At 38.9% G+C, this 13,766-nt stretch overlaps 1 protein-coding gene across 1 annotated transcript in view; it reads left to right on the top strand.

Annotated features, from left to right (window-relative positions):
- Positions 1-13,766, top strand: part of SHANK2 (SH3 and multiple ankyrin repeat domains 2) — a 639,405-nt gene that overhangs the window by 395,444 nt on the left and 230,195 nt on the right. Inside the window, exon 17 of the mRNA XM_038407205.2 lies at positions 11,671-11,746. Coding sequence (XP_038263133.1) covers positions 11,671-11,746 — 76 coding nt within the window. The remainder of the gene's footprint in view (positions 1-11,670; positions 11,747-13,766) is intronic.

Raw genomic sequence — 13,766 nt, 5'->3', positions numbered from 1 at the left:
CAAACAACCAACCAACATCACCTCAGTCTTATCTAGGCTGAATTAAAGCCAGCTAGGGCTCATTCATGTCTGAATCTCTCCTTACATGGATAATATAATAGATTCTTCCAGCTGACTCAGTGGAGGCTCCAGCCTGCTGGGGATACTACAACATATGCTTCCTGCCTAACCAATGACCTCCATGCATGTATCGCCCCTCTTAACAAGGCAGAATACAGAAACCCACAGGAGGGAGCCCTCAGGAAAGAGGAGCAATTGCCAACAGCCACTCTCTGTGAGTGCTCAGCAAAATAAGATGGTTCAGAGCCACCCAAAAGCAAATCCTTCTGTCCCTTTTGTGGCTTGCAAATGAGTCAATACTAGTTTGCCTAAAATGGGAAAGGCCTTGTGAGGAAATACCATCCATCCCAGAGACTTGTTCCATCTTTGACGTTTGCATACTTGCTTTTATTTCTTCATAAGTAAATGCATGCAGGTGACGTTAAATAAAAAACCAAAAAACAATAAAAACAAAAACACAGAAAAAAACAAAACCTGTGGAAACAGAGTTAACATGGTGTCAATCTTGTTACATACAGCATTAATTTGATGGTCTCACTATGTAATCTTTCTTTTAAAACATAAAACATTATTGGAAGAAAAGCTAATGCCTAATTTTTTCCATATAAGCAATTGTTATAGCAAGTATTTACTTCTGGCTTTCTTCCAATTAGAGCAAATTTTGTAAACTGTTTTTTGTCGATAATATCAATTGGTCAAAAACAAAACTTTTCATGGAAACCTATCAGTTTTGACAAAGCTTTCATTGGGAAGGTTGCTCAGGTCCAGGATGGAATTTTTGTGGAAAGACCAAGACTGAGCCACAGAATAGCCTGGTGGTTTAGGCCCTCACTAATTCAGAGCAGGGACTTGAATCTGAGTCTCCTACATCCCAGGTGAGAGTGTGAACCAACAGACTATTCCATGTGTTAGTCTCCGTCTCGGCGCGCTCTCTAGAAATGAGGCGAATCTCTTAACCTCCAGATTATTCTAGGGAGGATGTGGGAGAGAGTGGTCTCTGGTTTTACACCTAAAATTTGAAAGCTTTTGTCCTAATGAGGAATTTTTGAAATACGGAATCTTCATGTGATAGGAAAATTTTGTTCACGTCCAGCTCTACTTGCAGGAAAGTTAAGTGCACTGATAGTTTTTTCAGTTAACACTATGGGATCAGCAGACCACCGGTGGTCCATGGGCTAGAGACTTTGAACCACTGTTCTCTACCATCGTTCTAGGCTGATGATGCCCTTATCATAACTCTAATTTATGTTACCTTGTAATAAGATGGTATGTGTAAGATTTCCTTTGCAAACAAACTCCATGATTCACTAAATTTGATCATCCCTTTCAGTATCTTCTGTGACTAAACCAATTCATAATCCTAGTAATCTTTGTCCTAATAATCACCATCTAGGCTGCAAAATTGTACTACCAACGGTCTTTTATTTAAAATCCATAATTCCAGAAGAACCAGGGAATCACTACTGCAAGGAAGTAGTTTTTATTTCAAGCATTTTGTGCCTATTTCAAAAAAAAACACCTCTTTTTCTGTCTAAAGAAGAACTGGTCTTAGGCTGTGAGAGCCCAAGAGAGGTGAACTCTAAAATTTTAATAAAATTTAAAATCCATTTAGAATTAAGCAAGTCTTTTTCTCTCTCTCTCTCTCTCTCTCTCTCTCTCTCTCTCTCTCTCTCTCTCATCCTTAAAAGGATTTTGCAGTGGTCAACAAAGACCACCTTTTAATTTTGTTTACTAATAGGAGATGGTAAGAATACGAACGAGAGATAGTGAGAGCTCAGGAACAAAATTTTTTTAATCATAGTGAATCTTACCCCCCAGAAGAGGTCATAATGCTATTTCTTCAACTTTGCACAAAAAAGTACTCAAGATAATCCTTGTTTCTTCTGATATTAGCCATCACCTTGCATTGTACCTATCTGCAGGTTTTGGTTCCTAAATAGCATAACTTGGGGGTACATCTTAGTCTCTGTACCTTAGACAGGTTCTGCTCACAATGAAAGTTGCCTATAGAACTAATTTGTTTGTTTTTTAGCTTCAAAACTGCACCGAATACTGTGTAGGACAAAGGGAAGTTCTGGACCTGCTTCTGAAGACCACATATTGGAAGGGCATCATCCTGCAATGCTTACGTGATTAGTTGCTTTGAAGATATTGTGGAAGAGATGCATGATCAGACCATTCGGCATTGATGGTCAAATTCAGGCCTTGGGTGTGAACCTCTAAGGCTTAGCCTACACTTAAAAGTTTTACTGGTATAGTTTTACTGGCATAATCCTCTTAGTGTAACCACAGCTTATATTGACATAAAAATGCATTTGCTTGTATTGGTTCCCCAAGCAAAATAAGCTATGCAGGCAAAAACACTTTTATGATGGGATGTCTACAGTGGGGTTTTTGTCAGTTTAGAAATGTTGCAAAAATCACTCCCCTAACCAACATTGCTACATTGGCAAAAGTTTCCACTGTAAGCCTGGCCGAAAGCTTTAAAAGCTACAACTGGGTAGAGAACTGAGGCATGACTTCTGGCCTTTATCAAATCTGCTAGCCATCTTTACTTCTCAGGTTCACTGTAGCAGGAGCAACACTGTTTGTCAGAATTATACCTATATTGGTAACATTTTTTCTTTCGGTCTAAGAGGGTTTCTTATGCTTACTGCAGGGGGGAAAAATGATAGGCATGTGTCCATATTTTGTGGGAAATTAAAAAAAATACTGTGTTGTGCCATGAAGAGTGATATGCCTCTAGGGTAAATTTTGGTTTAAGTAGGCAAGGTTCCCAAAATAAACGTGTACATGCTGCAAAATCAATATCCATATTATGGCTGATATCTGAACAGATCCTGTGCTCCCTGCATAGATTGTTCCTGCCCCCTGCATGTTGTTCAGGGTCCATTGTTGGACTAGAAACAACAACAATGCAGTCCACATCCTCTGACTTTGAAGAACCACCCTCTACCGTCCTTCCTTTTGGGATGGTATATGGATTTTCCACAAAAAAAGTTTTATTCCGGCAGTGGGAACAGAGAGTGCGTGGTGGATATCTTTTGCTCCCTATCTCTGCCAGATACTTGATTTCTGACAAACCTATGCACAGCACCTGGCCAGAACCTGGCCCAAAGTATGGAAAGTCTGTGGTTACATATCATACCTTTTTTTTAAAAAAAAAAAAATCCCAGATACCCATATGAGGGGCGAAAATGTGCTTAGTGGGGCGGCACTAAACTATTGAATTTATTGTGGCCAGCTAATCCAACAAAGAAGGATTATAACTCCATGAGTGGCGATTTGAAATGTCTGTGTTAGCTTGTTTTTTGGGAAACACTTCCATACAGCATGCAGAGCTATTTCCCCCTACTATAAATTAGCTCGTTAGCATACAATCCAAAGTCCTAAAAATCTCTCTAGCATGGTGACACTTATAATCGTAAATGAAATAGTTTAGTAATATAACCTGACTTTACAAATAACTCGCATTGATTAATGGGGATAAAGCATCTAATGTTTTGGGTTGTCTCTAATATCACAAGAAAGAAATGAAGTTGTCTAGTATTTACTTTCTTTATGCATCACATGCACATGTCTGCCACTCTAAACTCTGCCCACAACTCTGGCAAGCAGTCTGACAACATATCCAATCAATGATCAACCCACAGCAGTTTCCTAGGTAACCAACACACAGCTGTTGAAATGCACTGCTAACAGGAGAAGGAGGAAGAAAAGAAAGGGAATTGCTGCATGGTTGTTTTTCACTATTTTTTTATACTCCAAAACCATTTAAAATGTAGAAATCTATTAAAATATAATTAGTGTAATAGGACCAGTTTGGCTGACATTGGCTGCTCTCTGTGTCATAGGGACATCCCAGTTAAGGGATAAGATCATTCTTTGCTCCCTAGGCAAACATTGCTGTGAGTAATAGGACTGCATCTTCTTGGTATGGAGGTGGGGCATCTATGGAGCAAATCTTCTGGCCCAGTGATCAGGCTAGCATAGTGGGAGATCCATGTGGAAACCACATTCATATATCCCCAGCTGAAGGACTGCCTTTCATTGGGTGGGAAGTGGGCCAAAAAATTCTCAGTCCACACATAGTCACAATACCTTCATTTCTTTCAACCTGTATGATAGTGACATCACACTATTTGACTTTATACTGCAGCATACCTGGGGTATCTCTCTTGAGCAGTAAAGTCTCCCCTTTACTAAATATGGGCTAAATTAATCTAAGTTTGTACCACATCAATCCTGTATTATGAGGATCTGATTCTTGGTACAATTCTATGGGCTTCAATGGACTAGGCATAAATTTGTCATGTTATTTTATTCCATACAGGCTATTACACTTCCCTTATCACCATACTATCTGAGAGCCTTCCAGAAGTGCATTAGAAGGCATGAATAACATCTGTCGTGGTTTTGTTTTTGTTTTTTTTCCTCTCATGTCCTTCCCAAGGTGAAGAATGTGTGCAGTGTTGTGGTTTGGTAGGTTTCTATTGTTTATATGTATATGCTTCTGAGTACTTGTATTAGAGAAAGGAACAATCGATGAAGTGCACCTTGCACTGGACGGTGAGGAGGCTTTAGATGGTTCTTTGTTCTTGTGGAAGTTTGCTCCACAGACGGGGACCAATCCCCAAGAAAGCTCTGCGTCCTGCACAGATGAGCTTTTACTCTTGCAGTGGACGTTTCTAACGTGCCTGAAGAATGAGGTTGTCGACCACTGTCCTTATCCTGGAGCTTTAGACAACCTTTTAACTTTCCTCTGTCTACAAACATAATTTCTGTATTGCTGAGATTCCGCTTGGACCAGCTGCTGTTCATCCATGAGCTGATCACCTCGGAGCAAAGGTCTATCTTGGTTATAGTAGTGTATTCTTATGTGGTGAAGGATAAGTAGAACAGTATGTCATCTGGATAGTGCTCTCTTGACTCCACGTCATCTTAGTGGTTCTCTTAATACCTGTGTAACACCTACAGACCCTGGTCATTGGCAGGAAGGATTGAACCTGGGATTTCTGGAGGTTTAGTGCATGAGCCTCTACTGCATGAGCTAAAAGTCATATGGCCGTTAGCTAAGGCTGTAGAGCAGACTCGTTACTCTAAATGGTCTCAGTGCCACTAGATGGGACAGAACATCACACCCAGAAGGTATGTGGGTTACACCTGCATATAGTTAAGTAGGATTGGTGAGAACTGATCCTTGTGGGATTCTACAACTGAAGGGTCTAGTTTCCTATCCCATCTCTTCCCTTCCCTTTTGACTAATCCCTCCAGGAAGGATTTGAATCATTTTAGCATGTTCACTGGACTCCTGCAACACCTCTCAGGTGGACAGCACTATCTCATGATTGGTGGTGTTTAATGCTTCAGAGATGTACATGAGGATGAGAATGGATGTCTGCCTTCCATCCATTGACAGCATGGGGTAATCCATCAGTGCCACTAAATCTATTTCTGCCCCAAATTCTGGCCTGAATCCAGAACAATTGTTTGTTGTTCAACTATTTATAGGCTTTTTGTATCCCTTTCATTAATGTAGGGAAGGGAGAGGAAGCTGTTTTTTGGGCCCTCCAATTTATTGTGGTGACTGCTTCCTGACCCTTCTCTCTTTTGTGGTCTGTTGTTTTGTTGATGCTGGCTAATAGGGTAGACGGGATTGTGAACAGGGATATATGTAAGGGGGGGACGATGCCACAGAACTTCAGGGCTGACTTATCCACCCAGGAAATTGAGTTCACCTTGTCCATAACATGTGCCTGGACTCGGGGATGGGAGACTAATAAATTTAAATGTTTCCCCTAGAAATCCAGTATTCCTTGTGAATCCATTATTGGAAGGCACAAAAATGAAAACAATAGACTGCTGGTTTGCACATACTGGAGTAGCTAAACAATGTAATCTGTTTTACTGCATTTCGTATTTCCTCCCATCTGCTTTGGATATGTTGATAGAACTGCAATATCATGCTGTAGAAAACGGTTTCCTGCAGCAGCAGCATCTGGCTCCTTAATAGACTCAACTAACAGTATTGAGAGCACTGAAATTTTCTGTTTTTGTCCTGTTTTCTGATTTTTATTCTCTCAAATTGGTTTCTGAAACAGGCTCGTAACCCATTGTAAATGGGATCTAAGGGTAGATTTCATGTGAAGTCTCACTATCTTTTGATATAATTAGTGTTTTTTCTGTGATGTTCAGTACAATTTCCAAAAGAAATCTGCTCATAGGCCATGTTATAGGTGGGTCACTTCAAAGTTGTTCTTTGGGGAAGTCTTGAAGGTCACTGCAAGTCATCAACTATATAAGCTAACAAGTACACTTGGGGACAAATGCATAATACATATACATCACACATCCCTTACAATAGTGTCTTCTCTTGTTCAGATGGTACACACCTGTAGCTTATTACCAATACACTCGAATATTGTGTAGCTATTTCAAATCCAGCCTTATAGCTTTGGGCAGTTTATTTTGTAGGCTACTCTCACAGCTTTTCCTCTGTGAAAGGGGAATGCGTCTTCCTTAAGGCTTCTCCTCCCTACCTCCATCCCCAGACCATGCAGCTAACCTTTTTGGGCCATGGTTGAGCCTGACGTGTATTACTTGCATCCTCCACTCTCGCACAGAAACCAGTGGTGAATCCCACTGAAAAGTGAATATAGGTCTCTTCAGTGAGGTCGTCTTTACACTGTCGGTTCCAGTTTCAGAGGCAGGTAAAAGGACTGTTGGGATGAGGGTGATGCATATAGCTTTGGTAAGATCTATGAGTTATCTGATGAACCACCAACTCCTGTTGACATGGGAGGCCCAACAAAACAATTTGTTGGAACTGTAGAGCCATGGAGTTTTTCTCCTCTGTCACCGTTCCACAGGAAGGGGACAATCTGGCCATCTGTTTATATGAAACTTTTCATATCTCTTTATGGCCAACTTTTCATACATAACTTGTGAGCTGGTCTACCGGTGTACAGAATCTATTTCATTCCTTTTTCTGTTTTTAAAAGTGTGCTACATTTCAAAATGCAGAGGTAGCTGTGTATAGGTTTACTTGTTTAGCTTTTAGGATAGTTTTTGAATTTGAAAAGCTTTTTTTTAAATCAAAGCTTAATCCACCTAGTAAGTGCTCCCAGGAATTGGAGTTTCTGCATTAGTGCTGACGGTGCTTGGTCAAAGTTTAGCCCTTGACTATTTTTAATATGGTACAGAAATAAAACCTGACTAAAGAGTGTTTTCTCAAGTCTAAGTACAATAAATGATCACAAATATCAAGGACAATCTTTCCTAAAAAGGAAACATAATCTAGTTGTCAACTTGCAGGACTATGGGCTGTATGAAGCAACCTTAGTGAGCACTGAGGACTTGGTGGTCTCAAGTTATACAGAAAGTCTTGTATTGAATTTGGGTGACAGATTATCAAATCACTTTAATCTGGTGGTAGTTTTAGGGACAACTTTAGGGAAACCTGAGGGTTTTTCCCAAACCAAACTGTAGTGACTGGAAATCACCCAAAAGTGTTTCATGTCCAAGATATTTGGCTTATTTGGAATTGGCAACTACCCCAATGTATTCTGGGGATAACAACCATGCTGAATACTGTAAAGTTGTTCTGTAATCTGATATCTCAAAATGTCTTCCTGACAATCATTCCATGACATGATTTTTGGTAGGTTATGCTGGTTGGCTGTGGACGATCACAGTGGCCCTTGCATCCAGGAATAAATGACCCAGCCCTCTTGAGTTGAGCGCATTTTAAAAAAAAAATCTCTCATTGTTTAAAAAACAGCTACCATTGTTCTGCATGAGACTGGAGAATAGGCTGCCCATTCTCTATATCATTTAAAATTTTGTTTTATTTTGGAGACCTCCTAGGAAGTTATATAGTTTCCAAGAGTTGTGAATATTTTGGAAAAAAAAATTAACTACATACAGATATTTTTGTTCTTTCTGAAAATAAATATGGCAACAGATAAACATTTACCCAATACCTCTCCACAAAGATGAGTCTCCTAACTTCTTAATTACATATTTTGGTAGTTTTTGAATATTTTATGACTTGCATTCAGTTAGAAAGAAACTAACTGTGGAGGCACTAGGGATTGCTGCAGTTCTTCTGCAGGTGTGGCTTGTTGATACTTTTGCAGGATCCCTGACTTAGAACGTTGAGCTATGAGATTTCCTTTTGGATCACATGTGATTTCAGATCCCAAAATGGTGATCGATTCATAGATTCCAAGACCAGAAGGGATCATTTTGATTCTCTAGTTTCATGTCCTGTATAACATAGGCCAGAGATCTTGCAGAAAATGATTGCTATGTCATATCTCTTTAGAAAAACATCTTATCTTGATTGTTTAAAAATTGTCAGTGATGTAGAATCGGTCACAACCCTTGGTAAATTATTCCAATGGTAAATTAACCTCTCTGTTAAAAATGTATGCTTTATTTCCAGTTTGAATTTGTCAAGCTTCAACTTCTAGCCACTGGATCATGGTATACCTTTCTCTGCTAGATTGAAGAACTTATTACTAAATATTTGTTTCCCACACAGGTACTTATAGATGTAATTAAATCCATTCCTTGACCATCTTTGTTAGACTCAAAGAGCTCAATCTATTTGATTTATCTCTGTAAGGCGTGTTTTTTAATCCCTTAATCATTCTTGTGGCGCTCTTTTGGACACAGTATTCAAACAGCAGTCACACCAGTCCCAAACACAGAAATAAAATGATCTCTCTACTCCTACTCAAGATTCCCCTGTTTACGCATGCAAGGATGGCATTAGCACTTTTAGCCACAGTGTCAACCTAGGAGCTCATGTTCAGCTGATCGTCCACCACAATCCCTGTCATAAATATAAAGGGAAAGGTAACCACCTTTCTGTATACAGTGCTATAAAATCCCTCCTGGCCAGAGGCAAAACCTTTCACCTGTAAAGGGTTAAGAAGCTAACCTCGCTGGCACCTGACCAATGAGGAGACAAGATGCTTTCAAATCGGGAGAGGGGGGAAACAAAGGGTCTGTCTCTCTGTGTGATGCTTTTGCTGGGAACAGATCAGGAATGCAGCCTTACAACTCCTGTTAGTAAGTAATCTAGCTAGAAATGCATTAGATTTCCTTTTGTTTAATGGCTGGTAAAATAAGCTGTGCTGGATGGAATGTATATTCCTGTTTTTGTGTCTTTTTGTAACTTAAGGTTTTGCTTAGAGGGATTCTCTGTTTTGAATCTGATTACCCTGTAAGGTATTTACCTTCCTGATTTTACAGAGGTGATTTTTACCTTTTCTTTAATTTAAAATTTTTCTTTTAGGAACCTGATTGATTTTTCATTGTTCTTAAGATCCAAGGGTTTGGGTCTGTGTTCACCTGTACAAATTGGTGAGGATTTTTATCAAGCCTTCTCCAGGAAAGGGAGTGGGGGGGATATTTTGGGGGAAGACGTCTCCAAGTGGATTCTTTTCCTGTTCTTTGTTTAACACGCTTGGTGGTGACAGCATGCGGTTCAAGGACAAGGCAAAGTTTGTACCTTGGAAGTTTTTAACCTAAGCTGGTAAAAATAAGCTTAGGGGGTCTTTCATGTAGGCTCCCCACATCTGTACCCTAGAGTGCAGAGTGGGAAGGAACCTTGACAATCCCCAAACCTTTTTGAGAGTCGCTGCTTCCCAGGATGGAGTCCCCCATCCTGTAAGTATGGCCTATGTTCTTTGTTCCTTGGTGTGTACATTTTCATTTAGCCATATGAAAATGCATATTTGCTTGAGTCCAGCTTACCAAGTGATCCAGATCCCTCTATGTCAGTGACCTGTTCTCTTTATTTGTGCCACTCCCTCAATTTTTGTGTCATCTGCAAACTTTATTAGTGATTTTGTTTTCTTCCAGGTCATAGATGATAGTGTTAAATAGCCAAGAATTGATCCCTCCAGGGCCCCACTACAAACACACCCACTTGATTCTCCATTTGCAATTATATTTGAAGAGCTATAATTCAGCCAGTTTTTAATCCATTTAATGTGTGCAATGCTAATTTTATATTCAATTTTTTTAATCAAAATGTTGTGTGGTACCAAGTCAAATGCCGTAAGAAGTTTAACTATATTACATCAACACTATTACTTCTATCAAACTTGTAATATCATAAACGTATCAAATTAGGCTGACATAAACCCATGTTGATTGCCATTAATTATTATTACCCTTCTTTCTGTCTTTATGAGTTGAGTCTGAGTCACTCCATTATCTTGCCCAGGATCGATGACAGGCCTATAATTACCTTGGTCATCCCATTTACTCTCTTTTTAAATATTGACACAATATTAGCTTTTTTTTTTTTTTCCCTAGTCTTTTGGAACGTCTGCAGTGCCCCAAGACTTTTTGAACATCAACATTAATGGTCCAGCAAGTTTCTAAGCCAGCTCTTTAAGAACCCTGGAGTGCAAGATATCCAGACCTGCTGATTTTTTTTTTTAAATGTCTGACTTTAGGAGCTGCTGTATAGTATCCCCCTGAGAAAGTGGTATCATAAGATATGACTGTTTCATCTTTTTCCCAAATAGAGAACAGAAATATTTAATGAACACTTATCTTTTCTGCATTATTATTGGTGATTCTACTATTTCCATCTAGTAATGGACCAATACCATTGTTAGGATGTTCCTGATATACTTTTTAAAAACTCCTTTTTATTGATAGGTGTTGCTGCACATCTTCAGAGAACAACTACACATTATTTTGTATGTGATGCTAAATTTAAAACTTTACTTAAACTTTTATCAACATTAAACCAATGTTAATATGATGATAGGGTCTGGAAAAGTGGAAGGGGGATTTATTTGAAAAAAGAGTTTGTGGTCTTGATGCTGCCATTCCTGTCTGTAGGGTTTATATATTTTTCACAAAAGTGTCTCCCAAGCAGTAACATGGCTGACTTCTTTTTCAAATGGCTTTTTGGCAGGTATATTGCTATACTTCATCCCTTTTTGAGACCTTTTTGTATTCCAACAGTGTTATCCCTTGTATAGATGTAAACCGATGTTGGTGGTGGTGGTTGTTGTCTTGTGTGATTTGCTTGGCAATGATGGATGAGAGCACACGCATCTCTTCCTGTGCCCCCATTTTCTTACTGCTAGTTATGAATTATTCAAATGGTTCTGATTGTGGTCCAAAATTACTATTTTGCTTTCTTTACTTACTAACTAACTAACTAAAAAGGGGGTTGATATTTTTAGCCCAATCTAGGGGGAAAATCAGATTGATTGATTGGTTCTCAGGAGCTTCCAGGTGATGATGTGGACAGCTTTGTCAAATAACTTGCAACATCTGATCTTTCTGAGTAAGGAGAATTTGTTGTTAGTGATGCACTCTAAGAAAAATTACTGCTAATTTTGTACTCTGGGTGTGTATGTGATGTGTAATATCTATTTTTATCATTTGCAAAATTAACATTTTTCTCACCTGAAGCACTTGAGACCATACTTTGAGGTACTTCTAGTGATTTGTATTAATATAAAACAGAGAAAATATCTGTTTTCAAATTACAAATAAAAAGAGCACTAGATTATTTTTCTTTCTGTAACTATAGAAGTATTAAAGTTTTTTGTATCTTCCATCTTTATGCAGAAACTCGAACGGATAGAACAAAGAAATTGTTTAGACACTACACAGTTGGATCATATGACAGCTTTGATACTTTAAGGTAAGATGGTCTTCCTTTTTCGCTAGCAATATTTGGATTACAGAAGTTTGTTTTATGCTTAAAAAAATTAATCTCTTTACATCTTTTGTAAATATAGGATTATATTAACATATTATTCAGGTAGAAATTGGGTCTTCAAAACTCAGCCAGAGCAACTGAATCTACTTTAGTGTTGCAGTCTCTCTCTAAAGAGGGAGAATTAAGGCCCTATTTTATAAGTGTTCCCAACTGCCACTGAAATCTGTAAGAGTTCAAGATTTGGTGCTTTGCAGCATTGAGCATTTGATGATGATCTTTGCAGTGTAAATGGAACACTATCTGGTTACAGGACCACAGACCCTGGTAAGAGGGTCATGCGATAGGTTCTCATATTTAGTAGTTTTAAGGGGTGATTTTCCATCTGAAGCAACATTGAGTAGAAATCAATTTAACTGTAAATTGTGGGATTTTTTTTTACTTGCTGTTTCTGCTGAGTATCTTGTTTGTTTGTTTGTTTTTTTGTTTTGTTTTTAAACAGGGTTTCCCCTCCCACACGCACCATGAGCATGACCAACTTCTGGCAGGGCGGGTGATCTTGCAGCACAGAAACTCAATCTTATCTTTTACCATAGCATTGGGATAATAATGGTGGCATATTGAAAATGTTTTTTTTTTTTTTCCCCCTGGTGTGAGGGCTCTCCACTCTCCTGTCCTGACTATCTAATTAGGATTACTTTTTTCAAGAAATATGTACTGCCTAAACCAGTGTGTTCATAAATTCTGAAATGCTGTAATTTAATGAAGACACAATTTCATGCAAGTATTTTAAAAATATTTGCTAGCAACATATGATGACACACAACTTTCTTAGAATCCCTGTCCTGAAGGTTAGTGGATAATTTTGCAATTCCTAATGAAGCTAGTTAAGTGACTGATGGGGAGGTGTTTTTTTGTTGGTTTTTTAAGACTTTCATTCACCAAGATCCTATCCTACTCTCCCTCAGCAGGCATGTGCTGCTGAAAAGGTAGTGGGACTAGTGGTATTCTGTTCTCCCAATTCCGTTCTTTTTCAAAGGTGACTTTGTTCTCACATGTGTCCCTTTCAGTTTCTGAATACTCTACTGAAGAAGTCCCACCTCCTCTTTTTTTAACCAGAGCAAAAAACACTGAGCAAAAGTTAGTACATGATTTAAACATTCATATTAATAGGCTGATGTATTTGAACCAAACATCCTGACTGTGACATTTTTCATTTTAGACAGGTGAATTTTAGTAAAGCAAACATTTTTGTGATTCATTAAACCTCTTTTCAACTGTGAAGAAGAGGTCAGGTATCCATTATGCACTTACAGATTCATAGTTTGTAAGAGGAGGGGGATATATGCTGAATAATGTCACCATGTTTACCAATCCAAATCTATCTAAATGATTTGTAAAATGTAACAAGTGATTTTTCATGTGAGGTTAAGCAGGTGTACCCCACACACTCTGCTGTAGTGATGGCTAACAGAAGTGTTATGCTACCATCTGTGCCTTACTCTGTATGTATGATACATAGCACTTGGCATTTTAGGTTTCTTAAATGATACAGAAGCTTGGATTACCATGCTTATGGGATTATTTTAATGTTGTATTACATCCCACAGTGATTGAGGGATCTCTTTCAGTGATCTTGAGCTCTGACTTTTCAGTGACTACACATGGGGTAATCCTTTATACTTTAAGTGTGTGCTACAAGAAAAACAATTTACCCTAAGAGACAAAGCTGATTTTGTATGTCTATGCTGCAGTTAAACACCCACAGATGGCCCCTGTCAGCTGGCACGGGCAAAGGTGCTGTTTAATTGCTGTGTAGATACTTGGGCTCAGGCTGGAGCCCAGCCTCTGGGATCTTTCCCCCTCACGGGGTCCCAGAGCTCCTGCTGCAGCCAGAGCCAAAACATCTACTCTGCAATCAAACAATCCCTTAGCCCGAGTCCCATGAGTCGGAGTCAGCTGACATGGGCCAACCACAGATGTTTAATTACAGGGTAGATATAGC

Source organism: Dermochelys coriacea, chromosome 6, assembly GCF_009764565.3.
Source record: "Dermochelys coriacea isolate rDerCor1 chromosome 6, rDerCor1.pri.v4, whole genome shotgun sequence".
In the NCBI taxonomy this organism is placed as follows: Eukaryota; Metazoa; Chordata; order Testudines; family Dermochelyidae; genus Dermochelys; species Dermochelys coriacea.
Note: the sequence above shows the minus strand (reverse complement) of the source record. Positions and strands in the feature narration are given on the sequence as shown.